This window comes from Mytilus galloprovincialis, chromosome 6 (genome assembly GCF_965363235.1).
Source record: "Mytilus galloprovincialis chromosome 6, xbMytGall1.hap1.1, whole genome shotgun sequence".
NCBI lineage: Eukaryota > Metazoa > Mollusca > Bivalvia > Mytilida > Mytilidae > Mytilus > Mytilus galloprovincialis.
In genome coordinates, this window is record NC_134843.1 from 565,691 (window position 1) to 584,876 (window position 19,186).

The window sequence follows — 19,186 nt, forward strand, 5'->3', positions numbered from 1 at the left end:
ATACTGGAACTGTCTAGTATAGCTAAGAGTGATTCTGGGTCCTACTCACTTAAGTCAGAAAACACTCAAGGGTCAACACATCACAACTTTACTATTAATGTAACATGTAAGTAAGCTGTGGACATCAGTAATGGTATACTGGAACTGTCTAGTATAGCTAAGAGTGATTCAGGGTCCTACTCACTTAAGTCAGAAAACACTCAAGCGGCAACATATCACAACTTTACTATTAATGTAACATGTAAGTAAGCTGTGGACATCAGTAATGGTATACTGGAACTGTCTAGTATAGCTAAGAGTGATTCTGGGTCCTACTCACTTAAGTCAGAAAACACTCAAGGGTCAACACATCACAACTTTACTATTAATGTAACATGTAAGTAAGCTGTGGACATCAGTAATGGTATACTGGAACTGTCTAGTATAGCTAAGAGTGATTCTGGGTCCTACTCACTAAAGTCAGAAAACACTCAAGGGTCAACATATCACAACTTTACTATTAATGTAACATGTAAGTAAACAGAAGCAAACAGAACTTGTTTTTCTTATTTGCCCATGAATATTATATGTTATTCCGGTCTCAAATAGGGTATATACTGTGACATTCCTGGCTTAGGTGTTATATCCCCTGAGCCGAAGGAGCTGTAGGAATGTCACAGTATATACCCTGTCTGAGACCTGAATTACACTTATATTATGGATTACCCCTGATTTAATGTTATTTTCCAGTGCAGGTATTTGTTGAACATTCACAAGGCAGCATGTATATTCATTACATGTGTATTGTTTCTTTAATATTTTGAGAAATTCATTTAAATGCACCTTTTTTATCTTGACAATTTGTTTTCCGTTAAAAAATAGTTTCAAAAAAGGTTTTTAGATATCATATTTTGTGTTTGTATGTGTGTGTGTGGCTTTGTTTTTTACTGCAACACATAGAAAAACCCAACTTGATATATATTTTCGGCATACGTGATGGATTTTCTAACTTGCTGTGAACATGATTTTATCGTGTATGTAATAATTTATAAAAACACTTTTAACATTAAATTTAAGTATTAAAAGTGTAAATTGCGTGATTTTGTATTAAAAATGTATTATTGACTGAAGCACGTCATTATGTTCCCTCTGTGAGCCTCTGACATTCCTTAGTGTTCTGTATAGCTTTTGACTACGTCACATAGTAACCGTTGTTATGATGACGTTTTTGAGGTTCCAATTGGGGTAAAAAACGTCGTATATACCCCGGCAGTTTCCTGAATATATACTGACATCTCTGTGTTGTTATCCAATCACAAACCTCGACACATTTGTAATCCGTAATATATTAGCATATGTTAGCATGTGTTCTACCAAGCACACTTTCTATGTGTGCATCTAAACAGTATGCTTAAAGTGAGATGTGGGTTTGGGTTATATGACAATGAAACGGCAACCCTACAACACATATAGCCTAAAGATTAAGTGGTCAACATAAGTTATTAACAATAGATAGGTATCTCCCTTTAACTTGTTATAAAATGTAAAGCTATCAGTCGTCATTTTGTTTTCAGATCCTGCCTCTATTATAACTATTACAATAGACAGGTGTCTGTATCAATATTTACCTCCCTTGACTTGTTATAAGTTGTAAAACTCTAAGTTGTCATTTTGTTTTCAGATCCTGCCTCTATTACCACTATTACAGAAGAAGTCAGTAAAGGTATTGGTGGAATAGCTTATTTTGAATGTGAGGCTGAAGCTAATCCATTGGTCCCTAATATGATTACATGGTCTAGACAAGGCTTTGATATGACTAAAACCAAGCAGACATATGACTCATCTGGTAAAAGTTACCTGACCGTGACCGAGCTAGCCAAAGAGGATTCAGGGATGTTTACATGTACAGCAGACAACAGAATAGGTTCTCCGTCAACAAAAGAGGCCAAACTTATTGTTGTTTGTAAGTTAACAGAGAAATAATTTATAAAAAGATATGATATAGGATGAATACACATGTGACCACGGTCTCATGTTGTACTAGGAAATGCAACTATATAAAAAATAACTTTTAACAAATAAAGCAAAGACAGCAAGGAATCAATGATAATGAAAGCCATTATTTAACCCTAAGATAGATAAGTCACCATAGTAGTATATTCTCTATATTTCAGTTGAACCTAGGATAGATAAGTCACCACAGTATATTCTCTCTATTTTAGTTGACCCCAAGACAGATAAGTCACCATAGTATATTCTCTCTATTTTAGTTGACCCCAAGATAGATAAGTCACCACAGTATTTTCTCTCTATTTTAGTTGACCCCAAGACAGATAAGTCACCACAGTATATTTTCTCTATTTTAGTTGACCCCAAGACAGATAAGTCACCATAGTATATTCTCTATATTTCAGTTGACCCCAAGATAGATAAGTCACCACAGTATATTCTCTCTATTTCAGTTGACCCTAAGATAGATAAGTCACCACAGTATGCCAAGGCTGCAGGGGACCAAGGAGACACAATTGAATTGATGTGTAAAGCTGAAGGATCACCAGAAGTTCATTTCAAATGGAAAAAGGTCAGTCAGATGAAAAGGGTCAGCATTGTAGCAAACACAGAGGTCATACCCATTGCAAACAAAGGGGGCACCACTGCTACAAAAATAGGGGTAATTCCTACTGCAAACACAAAGGGGACAGCACTCCTACAAGCACAAAGGGGGCAGTCCTTCTGCAAATACAAAGGGGACAGAACTCCTACAAGCACAAAGGGGCAGTCCTACTGCAAACACAAAGGGGACAGCACTCCTACAAGCACAAAGGGAGCAGTCCTACTGCAAACACAAAGGGGACAGCACTCCTACAAGCACAAAGGGAGTAGTCCTACTGCAAATACAAAGGGGACAGAACTCCTACAAGCACAAAGGGAGCAGTCCTACTGCAAACACAGGGGACAGCACTCCTACAAGCACAAAGGGAGTAGTCCTACTGCAAACACAAGGGGACAGCACGCCTACAACCCAAGGGGACAGCACTCCTACAACACATGGGGACAGCACTCCTACAAGCACAAATGGAGTAGTCCTACTGCAAACACAAGGGAACAGCACGCCTACAACCCAAGGGGACAGCACTTCTACAACACATGGGGACAGCACTCCTACAAGCACAAAGGGAGTAGTCCTACTGCAAACACAAGGGGACAGCACGCCTACAACACAAGGGGACAGCACTTCTACAACACATGGGGACAGCACTCCTACAAGCACAAAGGGAGTAGTCCTACTGCAAACACAAGGGAACAGCACGCCTACAACACAAGGGGACAGCACTTCTACAACACATGGGGACAGCACTCCTACAAGCACAAAGGGAGTAGTCCTACTGCAAACACAAGGGAACAGCACGCCTACAACCCAAGGGGACAGCACTTCTACAACACATGGGGACAGCACTCCTACAAGCACAAAGGGAGTAGTCCTACTGCAAATACAAAGGGGACAGAACTATTACAAACACACAGGGGTAAATATAGCTGCAAAAACTGTTTTTAAAAAACTTGTATTTAAAATCATTAGAAATATTACTTTGTTTATTTAAAATTTGTGAACTTTACTGTTTTTGTTAAATTTAAGAATTCTATAATCTGAGATAATCCTGATATGTTACAGGATAATGAAGAAATTTCTAATGGAGGCCAGTTTCAAGTTTACAGTAAATTTCTAGAGGGTAACCTCTATCAAGGAGAACTGAAGATAGTGAATGTAGTGAAAGCTAACTATGGAAGTTACATTTGTGAAGTGGCTAATAAAAATATGACAGTCACAGACATGTTTACAATAAATGTTGATGGAACCAGTATTCCTGATGCTCCATACGATTTAAAGTTCATCAACTCTACACACGACAGTATAACGGTCGCATGGAAACCAGGATTTAATGGGGGATTAACACAGACTTTTATTGTCATAATACGTAAATCTAACATGAATACCAAGACAACCATAGAGCTTAAAGAGGAGGATGGTACTATCTATTCAATCAAAGGTAGGCAATCAAAGAACTTTCAAATTATTTTAGTACTCATCTCAATAACTATGTTGAACTATTTAATTGTCCCCCTTGCGATGTGTTGCAGGAGGCATAGACATATCAGCCATCTTTCCAGTCTTGTTAGCATTCTAACATGTACAATTCTGGACAGTTTTTTTTATCAAACTATAATTGCTTTATATCAACATCATCTCAGACAAGTTTAAAATCAGTGCACTCTCATGTATTCTTGTCATATATTTATGAAATATCAAAGGTTTATATCACCTATGTCTTGGACAAATGTCAATATCGAAAATGGTCACCAAGATTTTTATGAAACTTATATCATAGGTTTATGCAATCATTGTCTCGAACAAGTTTGAAAATCAGTGCCAATCACATATTTTTAAAAGAGATATGCCTCTTTGAAATAATGAATATATCAGAAATTGCATTGCATTTGCTCTCCAGCCTTCTTTTCTTTAAAAATTTATAAGAATTTTTAAGAAAAAAGAAAAGTTTTATTAGTTCTTACCTTTGGACAGATAAAATGTGTACAATGCAGACTACATTGGAAGTCTTGCTATTATTTTATGACTAATCTTTATTTACATGTTGGACTATTTTTAGGTTTAGAAAGAGCTACAGAATACACAATTGCAGTAAAGGCCAAGAATGATCATGGTCCAGCATCATCTTCTCCTGTACCTATAAAAGCCAAGACTTTGTGTAAGTACACATTGTAAAAGCAAAGTCAATTGTTAAATCAAATTAAAGACTACCTGAGTTAAGACTTTCTCATGTCCTCTATCTGCACCAATAAAAGTCAACATTTGTATAGATTCTATGGACCATCAAGGTTATTACAGAATCAAAAAATGGACCAGAAATAATAAGACATAATCTCCCACACTAGATCCTACTGAAGGTCGTTGAAGGTTGTACAAATATCAGAAGGAATTAAGAAAAATTCAATCATTCATTTAATTGATATAAAGCAGCATTGGGAAGATTCTATTGTGTTCTTGTTTGTCATTTATAAATGAGGAGCGTAAAGGGGGGTATCTGCACGGATGAATCCGAAATAAAATTGCCATTTCACAATAAACGAAAAATTTAACATGTCTTGCACTTTGATCTTTTTACGGATTTCACAAAACACAGTGAATAACGTACCTTGATAAATATAGCAAAACAGGTTGCATGAAAATAAATGCTTTACTCTGTAAGTGTTATAGTGACTGTTTTTTAACATTAATAAGAGGTACCAAGAAATTACTTATCATTTCATAGAGCAACAATTGATTTTAGAAAAGCCCTTACAAGGGAAAACTTTAATATACAAATCTGTAATAGAAATTGAACGTAATCAAATCAAAACAACATAGTTTGTAAATTATCAACTAAAATTTCTCATTTCAATACAAATCAGAAACCTCCTTGTAAACTGACATTAAAAAATGTACTGAAAATAAATTCTGAGCTGAAAAAACAAATGGAAATTTTACATCTACAATTCCCACAAAGAAGATACTGATTTTGTGTGTCCTTTTTAATCAGGGAATACCACTTCTAGGTGACCATAATTCATAATTAAAAAAAATGAACCATTAAGGTGTAAATCAATCATGAACTCTTATTTTATTAAGTTGAAGAGGACATGTTATTTACATTTCAGTGTCCGCACAGGAAGGAGATAATCAGCTAGCTCAGTCGGACGATGATGACATGCCAGTGATAATAATACTTGTTGTCTGTATTGTTGGAATCTTTCTATTGGCTCTGAATATTGGCCTGATACTGTTCTTTGTTAGGAAGAGAAAAAAGAGATTAGAAAGTAAGTATAGGGTAGTAAGTATAGGGTACCAGATTTAGAGATTAGAAAGTAACCAGTTTTAGTTGAACTGGTTGTCTGTATTGTTTGGATCTTTCAACTGGCTCTTATCAGTAGACTGGTAATGTTCTTTGTTATATAAGGAAGAGAAAAATAATTATATAGATAACATTAATACTGTACAGATATGTGAATCCTTTACAGCCGAACATCTATATCTTCATATAATATAGAGAATTGTTTTAGGTGGATGTCCTTGTCATATCTATATTTTATTTGACACAATATATCTGTATCACAATCATATAACTTCATGTTATAATTGTAACTTATTTATTCTAGGTAACAGTGATACAACTAGTCATACTAATACTATAGAGTTATATGGACCAAATAAGGAAGCCAGTATGTATCCAATGACACCATGTTATAATTGTAACTTATTTATTGTAGGTAACAGTGATACAACCAGTCATACTAATACTATAGAGTTATATGGACCAAATAAGGAAGCCAGTATGTATCCAATGACACCATGTTATAATTGTAACTTATTTATTGTAGGTAACAGTGATACAACCAGTCATACCAATACTATAGAGTTATATGGACCAAATAAGGAAGCCAGTATGTATCCCATGACTCCATCAGATGACGGTAGGAGTTATGGAACTTATGAGAAGAATATGGATGGCTTTTCTGATGATTACAGTAATTATGAGGTAAATTTTTCCCTGTATTCACTTTTCTTTAGAAGTTTTAGACGTTAGCCTGGTGTGAGATTTTCCTGTGTTTATAATAATGGATTGTGTCAGTTTTGAGCTAATATCCTTATTGTCCAGCATTGTTATAATAATTGTGAATCTTGTTACCTGTTCCCGGTCTGAAATTAACGATATATTTTGCATGATCAATTTCAATTATAAGTTTCCATAAAGAATGTTATTATACAAAGTATCAGAATTTTGTTGCATGAATGACATGCTAGTTTTTATAGATATATGTGGGAGAGAAAACACATTTGCAACAGTATTGTTTCAGAAGTAGAAAAGATAAATTTCAAGCATGTTTACATATTGTTAATGATTTTGTGTTTCTGTTATCTAGAGGAAACGAAAGGTATTGAGTGTTTTAATTTTGTTATCTTCTTTATTTATTTACAAGTATTTCTGTGTTGGAGAACCTTTGAGTAATTGGTCCATCTAAGAGATCCTTACAGTATTTGGTTCATCATGTTCATGTATTGTCAAATACACTGTTGACTTAATAATTGTCCAGCTTAAAACTTCATATAATTGTTTTATAAAATAACATTTCAATAAGGTTGGAAGATGACATATCTGAAGCCAATATATTTGAGATATAAAATTAAATTCCAATTTTATACCTAGCATGGGTTAATTTAATTTATCTCCCTTGGATAATTATCTCCCCTGTTTTCTGTTTTTTAACAAAATTGTTAATATTCTAAATTTACAGTGTTGTTTGATTGTTTATTTAAAAAAAAGAGGGGGTTTAATTCATATTTAAAGTGAATATTATATTTATCAAATATTTTAGTAATATTTTAAAGTTTAAAACTTAAAACAATATGTAAAATGTTTGAAATAAACAAAAGATTTTTTCAAGTGATCTGGATTATATGCTTTGATTGCACAATTTTATCAGTAGTATAGCTTTGGCTTAACAGCTTTTTTGTACATTAACATCAAGAAATGAAGGAATGGTTTTTGCAACTTTTTAAATTATAATTTTGAGGTAAAGCCCAAATGACAAATAATTTGTCAGGTTAATCAAACAGCACTGTTCAATGTTTTACCTGCATGTAGTTCAGCATGACTTGCATGACCTTGAACTTTTTGTTTCCGTAGCAAAATGATGGTAAAAGTACAAGTACAAACAGTTCTCATTGTAATTGTTACCAGATCAAGGTCGGAGTAAGATCAAGTGTACGAGGGATAAAGGGAAACTGTTGTCTTCCACACGACTCATCAGGGGTAAACTTTACAATATTATCTAATATAGGGTGCCATCCACACAACTCATCAGGGTTAAACTTTACAATATTATCTTATGTAGGGTGCCATCCACACGACTCATCAGGGGTAAACTTTACAATATTATCTTATGTAGGGTGCCAGTTCTCCATTGAGTTATCTGATCTTTGTCACCATATACAAGGGACCAGTTTGTCCATTGAGTGTCTAATCTTTGTCAGCATATACAGGGCACCAGTTTCCCCACTACTTTGATATATCTCTCTATACACTTGTGGTATTGTAAAGGATCCATAAAGCATCCATAATATGCATCAGGAATGAATACTTTAGGTTGATGCTTTTCTTTTTTTTTTTATCAATAGCATTTCATGATAAAGGATTTTTTTTTTTTTTTTTAATTTGAAAAAAAATATTTTTCACTTTTTGGTTCACCCAGCCTAAAAGTAAAAGGCCATTCCAGCTTTTTCCATCACTGGACCTTCATTTTTAATAGTATTCTTTTTCAAAGATATTCTCTATAACACCGGAAAAAAAAATTCATTCAAATTGAGAATAAATTATCCTAAAGGTAAATGTTATAGTCTGTGTTTTTTATCTGCTCTAACAATGTACAAAGTCATCCTAGCTTCAAATACAACACAAGAGTAAATTGCATTGGAACTTTTGTGAAAATCTTGAAGTAACTTCATTGTTTATCATAATTTTTACTTTTACTTTAATTGTCAGCAATGCTTTTCCTTAATCATTGGTTTCAAGGACTCTTTCAAAGGATATTTTTATCATAATGCCATGTGTACCTCTTATCTGCTTGTTGGATAGGAATTGATACTATTTTAAATACAGAAGTCAAAGAATCAGTATATCATTCAAAAGCTTTAGAAAAGTTGTAGTAAAAATATAGTTTTTATGCCCCACCTACGATAGTAGAGTGGCATTATGTTTTCTGGTCTGTGCGTCCGTTCGTCCGTCTGTCTGTCCGTTCGTTCGTCTGTCTGTTTGTTCGTCCGTCTGTTTGTTCGTCCGTCTGTCCCGCTTCAGGTTAAAGTTTTTGGTCAAGGTAGTTTTTGATGAAGTTGAAGTCCAATCAACTTGAAACTTAGTACACATGTTCTTATTGATATTATCTTTATAATTTTAATGCCTAATTATATTTTTTATCCAATTTCAAGGTCCATTGAACATGGAAAATGATAGTGCGAGTGGGGCATTCGTGTACTTTGGACACATTCTTGTTGATATAGAAATAATCAATTAATTATAATGAATATTTGTTTTAAATGAATAATTAAAAGTAATTACATGAACTAAGTTGGCTGCAGCACCCTAAAAGTCCTCTCTAGTACAGATAATGAATAACTGCATTGTCAGGAAAGGTAGCACGACAGCAATGGGTGAAGGTCACTGGGTGAAGGTTATTTAGGGATAGATACTTGTTTGTTTATGTTCTGAGATTTACAGGAGAAAAGATTATCAGTGGAAAGATTCATATATACAGATTTTCTAAGGCAATAGTCACAGGAAGAGCATTCAGACATGGGGGTAATATATGGAGATGGCACCCTACAAGTCTGTAACCTATAATTAAAATAAACTACTAATACATCAAGTCAGCATCTATATCATACAAAAATGTGTCCATTCTGTTCATCTATGAGATGGATTCAGAATAAAACAAATGTTTTCAGGGACAAGCTGATAGTTCAAATGTGTCATGAATTAAAACACTTCATCCTTTCCTTTCCATCTAGTCCATTGATATCTTTCCCTTATATATTACATATAGGATTAATTTTAAAAGGAGCATAAATTTACCATTTTTGGAGAATGAAATAAGTAATTGAGTGAAACGTCTTATAAAAATAAATGATTTTCTATTGGTAATGCATAAATTTAAGAATATATTTATACATATATTTTATATATACATGTACATGTATACATAATGCACTAGTAAAGTATATTTTTATAGAAAATCTGCACATGGCTTAATTATTTCTTTTATACCAAATTCTGCACTTTGCCTTAAAGCTAAGATTATAGAGTAGATATCAGCCTTTATATAATGTGGAGTATAACTATGGTCAGAGAACAAACATTCATAAATATATTATTACAGGACGAGGATGTGAAGCGTGTTTTTCTGCCTCCGCCAGCTTATCAGAGTAGGCCGTACACACCCAGTAAATCTGAATCACCAATGATGAACCATAAAACATTCCTTTCTGATTCTAGAACCTATTTAGATGAGCCAGACAGACAACAATGGAGATATGAAGGTCAGTTTATAAGATACACACAAACAAACACATAATATTCTACTAAAGACATGACACCTCATCTGATCAACCATTGAATATTGTTCTAAAACAATCAACCATTTTGATATTTCCGATCCAAATAATATTGTTCTAAGATAATTTACTATTTGATATTCCAGATTAGATCTATATAATAATGTTAAACAATCAACCATTTTGATATTCCAGATCTTCATAATATTGTTCTAAAGATATTAACTATTTGATATTCTAGATGAGATCTATATAATAATGTCCTTAAACAATCAATCATTTTGATATTACAGATCCATATAAGATTAATAGTCGAGGTAAAGGTTCATTTGATGACTATATAGACAATGGCTATGATGATGATACTCGACCAAAAGTAAGTATGGTTTTATGCCTCTACTGAAGTGGAGGGGGCATTAAGTTTTACCCTTGTCTGTCGGTACGTCCCAAAATTGGTTTCCGTTCTCCAACTTAAGTTTGCCTCAACCAAATGTTATGAATCTTATACATAATGCTTATATCCATAAAACACAGATCAAGTTTAAATACTAGTGTGTTATCTAACTTTAGTTTGCCTTGACCAAATGTTAAGAAACTTAAACCCAATGCTTATTACCACAAAACACAGATCAAATTTAAATTTCGGTGGCGTCACTTAACCATCTTAGAGTAATGCCCCTTTACAAAGTGAAAAATCGCTGAATTTTTCTTTTCCATTCTCTAACTATTATGCCTCAACCAAACGCTTTGAAACTTATACACTATGCTTATTACCACAAAATACAGATCAATTTTGAATTTTTGTGGTGTTCCACTTCGTCTAAATTATCTCCCCATTACGCCAGTTCATTTTCACAATCATAGAAATGGAAGCCATTGTAGGGATGATGCGCTGCCAATTTTGGTCTTGAAAACCAATAACTTTATCCACATAGCACCATTACGATCCTTATATGTCAGTTTTATTTTAAAAGACAAATGTATCTACTAGCTAATGAGCATCGGTTAATGATCTTGTCTGCATTGATTCAACTTAAAACTATTGTCTGATCTGTTGTCAGGTGGAATTTTCAAAAATTCTTAATCATGTAAAAAAATTCTAATTAAATATAAGTAGAAGGGCAGTGGTTAAAGATTATAAACCCTAGTTATCACACACAAAAAATTATATTTTTCGAAGATATGCATTTTCATCATCCAACTTACAAGACTGTCGTCAAGTACTTTCAGTAAAAAAATAGCTATTCAAACACACCTACTCTGTTTTTGTGATTCATAAGATAGGTATCTCACTTGACCCATATATTTCATCTTTTTGCACTGTGATTCTTTTATGTTATAAAGTCAACCTGTAGCTTTGATATATAAAAATGATAGAATCTGAAGAGAGATGATATATCAAATACTCCTGCTTTGTACGTTTTAAAGACAAAATATACACCTCAAACACGCCCTAACATAAAAAGGTGCACTCGATTTTCTCTTTTCGATACAATTGTTACCAATTTTTTGGATTTTTTTCTTGAGTCACATAATGGAAGGGCAGACACAAAAAATACTGAAATAATAGATTGGTATGTTCTCTGTCAGTGGTAAAAAATTTTTTACAAATGGTGTTTTTAAAATAAAACACTTTGTAATTGAGAAGAAAATTGTCGTTTTATTTGTTTCTATTAACTTTTAAAATTTTTGTTACTATAGTAAACATTACAGTAAGCATTTATGGCCTTCTCTAACAAAGAGCTTCGATTCTTTTGTTCTATTTCAACTAGGTTTCCGCCTGAACTGTTCTAGAGTTATGGCCCTTTACAAATGTCTTTTGTTTTACTCCTAATGCCACATATAATGCAGAAAACAGCATGAGTAACAATCCAACTCTTGCGGGTTCCCTCAACTCCTTTCTTGTTTGACTAGGATTGTCAGTTTTCCTACCGAAGGTCGGGTTTTCACTGGACACTCTAGCTTTCTCTCTCAATAAAAATTGGCCCCCAGGAAATAGCCAAAAGCTGTGCTTAAAAGTGGCTTAAAACACCAAAAATCAAAATCAAAATCACTGCATTGTTTTATAGTGTCCATTATAGTAAAATTGAGAAAGGAAATGGGGAATGTGTCAAAGCGACAACAACCCGACCTAGAGCAGACAAACAGCCAAAGGCCACCAATGGGTTTTCAATGTAGCTAGAAACTCCCACACCCAGAGGTATCCTTCAGCTGGCCCCTTAAAAAATATGTATACTAGTTCAGTGATAATGAACGTCATATATACTAAACTCCGAATTATACACAAGAAACTAAAATTAAAAATCATACAAGACTAACAAAGGCCAGAGGCTCCGGACTTGGGACAGGCTCAAAACTGCAGCGGGGTTAAACATGTTTGACAGTAAACTGTTTTTTGACATGTAGGTGTCTCTCTTTGGTTTACATACATTGGTTGCTGTATCATTTCTCCTCAAATTCTTAATCAAAACTTGATAAATTATAAAAAAAATATTTGATAAACTTGGTTATATTTTGTGTATATTCTGGTGATGACATCATTATTTCTTTTGTAGAGTACAACAGATTTCTCTGACAGATCTAGTCGGACAACATCCAGTAGTAGACTGGGCGGTAAAACTCCACCCCCTCAGCCTCCTATCAGATCATCCAGTAAAGGGGCTACAAATCATTATTGTCAATCACCAGTCCCTCCTCTACCAGCCAGAAATTATGACTTGGAGGAGTTACCTCCACCTTTTGAGGATGAACGATATGTTTGCCCACCAGGTAAGTTAATATTAACCGATGTCACTTATAAAATCAAAACACTGATTAAAGTGTAATGATGTTCCCTTTAAAGTATACCTCTTTTATATCAGGATATAACTCAGAGTGGATAGCAGGAAAAAATAATCATGAGACACTTAGCAGAACTTTTAACAACACATTAAACACTCACTGAATGATATCAAGTTAAGTGGCAAATATTCCTCAGGGTATAGTTTTGCTCATTTTTGGAAAAGTTTAAACTTTCATTTGGTTCCCAATAAAGGTCAACTATTAAACAGGCATGTTGCCTTGAGAGATACTATACCTTTGTTTGTATCCCTATGTTTCACCTTCTGTAGATTCATTCTTATCTTCAGTATACAAATTTTTGTGAATTTTTTGTAATATGTAATGCACAAATTTTATATCTTGCACTTTTCATTGTGCATAAGACAACTTAAGAACTTCAGTGGGGAAATCCTTTATGTATGTTATTAATAATAAATCAGCTTTAGTAATATCACATTTTACTATTTTACTTTTCTATTATAACAATTAAAACATGTATTTATAATTTCTATTTTCTGGAGAGAATTATTCATTGAATATCAAACATAGTATAACCTTTGGATTGCTTGATATTTGAAATTATCTGTTTCTGTTTGCAGGAGGAGAAAATTATTCCACAAACATTATACCAAATCCTTCCTATAATGGACCAATATCTAGAGCCCCCTCTCGGACATATCAAGAAGATGACATGAGAGGCCATCTTGTGTAGCAGTCTGTCTGTGATTCTTGCCTTTGTGATTTAGTTCTGGTAGAACCAGCGTATTTACAAGAATCATTCCAAAAAACCATCTCAATATTATCTTTTAAGCTTGGATTTATATATAATAAAGTAAGATCTGAGGTGCTTATATACAGATCTTGTTTTTCGATAGAACTAGTTTGATGATGATAACAAGAAACAGTATAAAGTTGTGAGTCAATTGTAAACAGATCTTTGTTGTCCAAACAATTAGTGGCATGATAATTACAGATACATATAGTGACCAGTATTAATGACTATGGACTGTGATTATAGTGTTCAATAAGTACTGTGAAATATGTTCACCATCTCATCAGATTGACAATAATTCCCGTATTATTATATGGGTACTACAGTTATTATACTGAACTATCACTGCCCTCGTCAGTATAATCATCACCATTGTCAACATTCTTATGGTGCTATGCATTACATTTATTTTTGTATCTTTGTGATGAAGAGTTTATTATGCATTGTTTATTATGTTTTGTGTAATTAGCAGTCTATCACTTCATATCATACTGTCCATTAGATTTCTATAAATATTGCCAAACACTTAGAAAATTAAATTGCTGTCACCCTTTAGGTAACCCTCCTGATGAAGAGTAGCAATTAAACCATTATTTCATTGATATGCTATGAAACTGTCTCCTGTATACAAACTGTGTATATTTCTCATCAAGTGATGAGATTTTTGTCCTGTTTACACCCACTTTGTCTTATTTACACCCAAACACCCACCTTGTCATATGTATACCTTATTATTTACCTTAGTCAATCATGTGTATAACATATCATAGATCTGTTGGTCATTGCTTAGTAGATTCTGTTAAAGTTGTTATATTAAGTATCATAATTAAAACAATTTGGTCACTTGATTGCTTTGAACGTTGATTTGTTTTTATATGTATATCAGATTTGTTAATGTTTGAATGCATTATTTGTTTCATACTTGCTAATTTTTTAATTTAAGACAAAATTTGGAATAAGTGATTTTTTTTATGATACTCTTTTTCTTGTTTGAATTCTTCAAACGATTTAGATATATCCATCTTTTTTTCCTTGAGTTTGTTTTAAGCATATATATATTTTGTTATGGATGATGATTCAGGCATTGTAATAACACTGAAGGATGAAAGGATTAAGCTTCCTCCAGTTTTTGTATGTTTATTTTTAATACATTTTTATGCCCCACCTAAGATAGTAGAGGGACATTTTTTTGGTCTGTGCGTCCTTCAGTCTGTACGTTCATCTGTACGTTTGTCTGTACGTTCGTCTGTACGTCCCACTTCAGGTTAAAGTTTTTGGTCAAGGTAGTTTTTGATGAAGCTGAATTCCAATCAACTTGAAACTTAGTACACATGTTCCTTATGATATGATCTTTCTTATTTTAAAACAAAATTAGACTGTTGACCCCATTTTCATGGTCCACTGAACATAGAAATTCAAAGTGTGAGTTTCAGGTTAAAGTTTTTGGTCAAGGTAGTTTTTGATGAAGCTGAAGTCCAATCAACTTGAAACTTAGTACACATGTTCCTTATGATATGATCTTTCTTATTTTAAAACAAAATTAGACTGTTGACCCCATTTTCATGGTCCACTGAACATAGAAATTCAAAGTGTTAGTTTCAGGTTAAATTTTTTGGTTGAGGTAGTTTTTGATGAAGTTAAAGTCCAATCAACTTGAAACTTAGTACACATGTTCCCTATTGGTTGATCTTTTTATTTTAAGGCCAAATTACATTTTTTACCCAATTTCACGGTCCATTGAACATGGAAAATGATAATGCAAGTGGGGCATCTGTGTACTTTGGACACATTTTTGTTTGTTATTTTTTATCAGCAATATATGTTTTTTTATTAATCAGTATCATTTAATTTGAAGCTTTAATTTACAGCAAAGTTTTAGTGCAATTTTCCATATTTAAGCTTATTTTTTAATTTAATTTTTAACTCTTATATTCACACATATCATCACATAGCCATATCTCTTAGTTTTCCCCAAATTATCATCTGACCATTTATTTTACATTTTTATATTTTTTGAAATCTTAGATAATAAGATAATAAAATTTTGAGAGAAGTTTGTTGTGTTTACATGAGTCAAGGTAACAGTTATTTATAGTTTATAATGTTCATTAAAATATTACCGTTTCTAAAAAAAGAAATAAAAAATTAAAGTTCTTAGATTTATATTTAAAGTTTGAGTTTTCCACCCCATTTTGATCCTAGCTTTATTTTATTGTTAAAAGCCTGATATTTTTTTTTATTGTATGTTCTTTATATCTCTACTCAATAAGGAGCAGCACACTAAGCATTGGAGTAATGATAAAAGATTGTACTCTCTGTATGGGCACAGCGTCACTTGTCATGCATTTAGAAAATACAAATAAAATGTCATATTTCTGATATTTTTTTTTAAATCTGTTTTATGAATAGCTGTTGCTACAGTGCATCAAAATGAAAAAATATGATTCATGTGTTTTATGAGTAACTGTTGTTAAAGTGAGTGAGAATGATCAATAGAATGGGTTGGCTTTATGTCAGGCTTTTTATAAGTGTAAATAATGTTTGATTGGAATATTTAGGATTCCTGTGTTAGCAAATTTCTTTTTATTTTTAGCTTTACAAAGGTGCATTATTATATCTATGTTATTGATGAAGTTAAGGAACTGGATTTATATGGGGAAAGAAATATTTTTATTTGACAGTTAAAGACAATAACAGAATATTTATATTTATTTTTCATTTTTTTTAGGTTAAAAGCTGAATGAATGTATGAGATTTCAACAAAGTGTTACATTTTACAAATTAATATTAAAGCTCTTGAAATGATAGAATATTTCTTATTAATACAATTATCTTTTAAGTTGGGTTGTTCGGTTGTTATATTTCATGGTGGTCTGATGAAGACAAGGTATTGTCAAGTCTTCCATCCATTGTCTGTAAAATTGTTTGGCTTCATTGGTAAAAGAATTGTAATGTGTGAAGAAATTTGTTCTTGATGAGATATGAAATGTCAGAGATATTCCAAGATTTTCCCCTGCAAAGACAAGAGAATGTAATTCCCTGCTACACTAGTTTTGATTTATAATTTTAGCAAAATTGAGACTGTTGGTTTTCCTTTTGAAAACTTTAACATTTTAAGATCTGCTCCGGAAGCGTAATCAGATCTGGTTCTATGTCTTGATCTTGGTATATGGTGATACATCCAAGGATATCAATACACCATGAGTGTGTCAAGCAATCTTCTGATAATTTCACTGAAAGCTTTAGTTGGTTCTTCTACTGTCTGAATTTTGGTGAAAATATCTGGTAGCAGTTGGTTCCAATCTTTTAAGGTGTTTGGTATGAAACTGAATTTTAATGTCTCTGATTTTGTTTGAAGCTTCAAGAAATATTGGCTTTTTAGGCTTTGACTTTGAATTTTTCGAAAAACTAAGGATTTTCTTATCCCAGGCATAGATTACCTTAGCCGTATTTGGCACAAATTTTTGGAATTTTTTATCCTCAATCCTCTTCAACTTTGTACTTGTTTGGCTTTATAAATATTTATACCCCCGCTTTAAAAAAGGGGGGGTATACTGTTTTACCTCTGTCTGTCAGTCCGTCCGTCCGTCAGTCAGTCCGTCCCATGAAACTTTCGTCACATTTTTCTCAGGAACTACACATCCACTCTTTCTGTAATTTGGTATCAACATTTATATATGTCAGCCATACCGTGTGATGCGTTTTCAGATTCATCACTTGACAACTTCCTGTTTACCGAACACTTGTCTGATTTTACACATGATAGCCAAGTTGAAAATTTTCGTCACATTTTTCTCAGGAACTACAATACAAGGATTTCTGAAATTTGGTTTCAGGATTTATATAAGTCAGCTATACCGTGTGATGCGTTTTCAGATTCATCACTCGACAACCAGATTCATCACTCGACAACTTCCTGTTTACCGAACACTTGTATGATTTTACACATGATAGCCAACTTGAAAATTTTAGTCACATTTTTCTCAGGAACTACAATACAAGGATTTCTGAAATTTGGTTTCAGGATTTATATAAGTCAGCTATACCGTGTGATGCATTTTCAAATTCATCACTCGACTACTTCCTGTTTACCGAACACTTGTATGATTTTACACATGATAACCAAGTTAAAAATTTTCGTCACATTTTTCTCAGGAACTACAATACAAGGATTTCTGAAATTTGGTTTCAGGATTTTTATAAGTCAGCTATACCGTGTGATGCGTTTTCAGATTCATCACTCGACAACTTCCTGTTTACCGAACACTTGCATATTTTTACACTATTAATATTATCCACTTGCGGCGGGGGTATCATCAGTGAGCAGTAGCTCGCAGTTTCACTTGTTTGATATGAGCGTCACTGATGAGTCTTATGTAGACAAAACGCGCGTCTGGCGTACTAAATTATAATCCTGGTGCCTTTGATAACTATTTAGGTCCTTTTCCTTCAATGGTGTTTTTTTTCAGTTGGTTAGATTGTAAGTTTGCTTGACCATGTATACTTTTGCATAACACGAAGAGACTGTCTTGTGTTCAGCCTTCTTTTAGTGATGTAATTACAGCTGGTCTAAAATTGCAGTCATACTTCCTGGTTGGTAGTTGTAGTTTCATGTTAGAAACCTAACCGCTCTTTTCTGTCCAGCTGGTCTTGGTATATTTGATGTTGGTCCCAGGCAGTGCTTGCATATTCTAAAACAGATGGTATCAGTCCTTTATATTCCAAGAGTACAACTTCCAACTTCAACTGGACATGATGAGCGGTTTCTTTTTAGTAATCTTAAAATAAGAAGATTGGTTGGATATATCCCCATGTACTTTCCTTAGTGTAGGTCATTTGTGATGTTTACTTCTAGATATTTGATAGATGTTATAAAAAAAAGAGTTCCGTATTTTCAGAGTGTATTCAAATGGTATTTTTTTCTTCTTGTGACTCAATGTCATCATGTTGCATTAAATTGATTGAAAAAATATAACAAAATTAGTAGCATTGCTATCTTTTTGTAGTATTGCACAGTCATCTTCATTTTTTATTCCTCTGTAGCATACACAGTTGTCAGAGAACAATATTATTTTAGGTGTTACACTTTCTACTATGTATATGGCTTAGAAATTGGATGGTTCCGAGAACCGTTGTGTGGTATTAGTACTAGTGATATCTCGGTTTAATCCTGTTCACTACCATGCACTGAGTTCTTGTATATAAGAAGGCGTTAACCAACCAATTCAAGATGTTATGCGGCACATCAAATTTTTCAGGTTTACTTTTTAATAGCTGTGCGCTACGGTGTCAAATGTTTTTATGCCCCACCTACGATAGTAGAGGGGCATTATGTTTTCTGGTCTGTGCATCCGTTCGTCCGTCTGTCCCACTTCAGGTTAAAGTTTTTGGTCAAGGTAGCTTTTGATGAAGTTGAAGTCCAATTGACTTCAAACTTGGTACACATGTTCCCT

At 33.3% G+C, this 19,186-nt stretch overlaps 1 protein-coding gene across 8 annotated transcripts in view; it reads left to right on the top strand.

The window, feature by feature from the left end:
- LOC143078649 (nephrin-like) overlaps positions 1-16,543 on the top strand; it is a 91,581-nt gene extending 75,038 nt beyond the window's left edge. For 6 of the 8 annotated variants that reach the window (XM_076253504.1, XM_076253503.1, XM_076253506.1 and 3 more), the window contains 11 exons: positions 1,661-1,942; positions 2,442-2,560; positions 3,653-4,028; positions 4,647-4,745; positions 5,695-5,853; positions 6,415-6,572; positions 7,722-7,847; positions 9,967-10,126; positions 10,435-10,517; positions 12,697-12,910; positions 13,561-16,543. In XM_076253504.1, coding sequence (XP_076109619.1) covers positions 1,661-1,942; positions 2,442-2,560; positions 3,653-4,028; positions 4,647-4,745; positions 5,695-5,853; positions 6,415-6,572; positions 7,722-7,847; positions 9,967-10,126; positions 10,435-10,517; positions 12,697-12,910; positions 13,561-13,673 — 1,889 coding nt within the window. In that variant the 3' untranslated portion in view covers positions 13,674-16,543. The remainder of the gene's footprint in view (positions 1-1,660; positions 1,943-2,441; positions 2,561-3,652; positions 4,029-4,646; positions 4,746-5,694; positions 5,854-6,414; positions 6,573-7,721; positions 7,848-9,966; positions 10,127-10,434; positions 10,518-12,696; positions 12,911-13,560) is intronic. The other 2 variants (XM_076253508.1, XM_076253510.1) reach the window with 2 other exon arrangements.
- Positions 16,544-19,186: the final 2,643 nt, after the last annotated feature.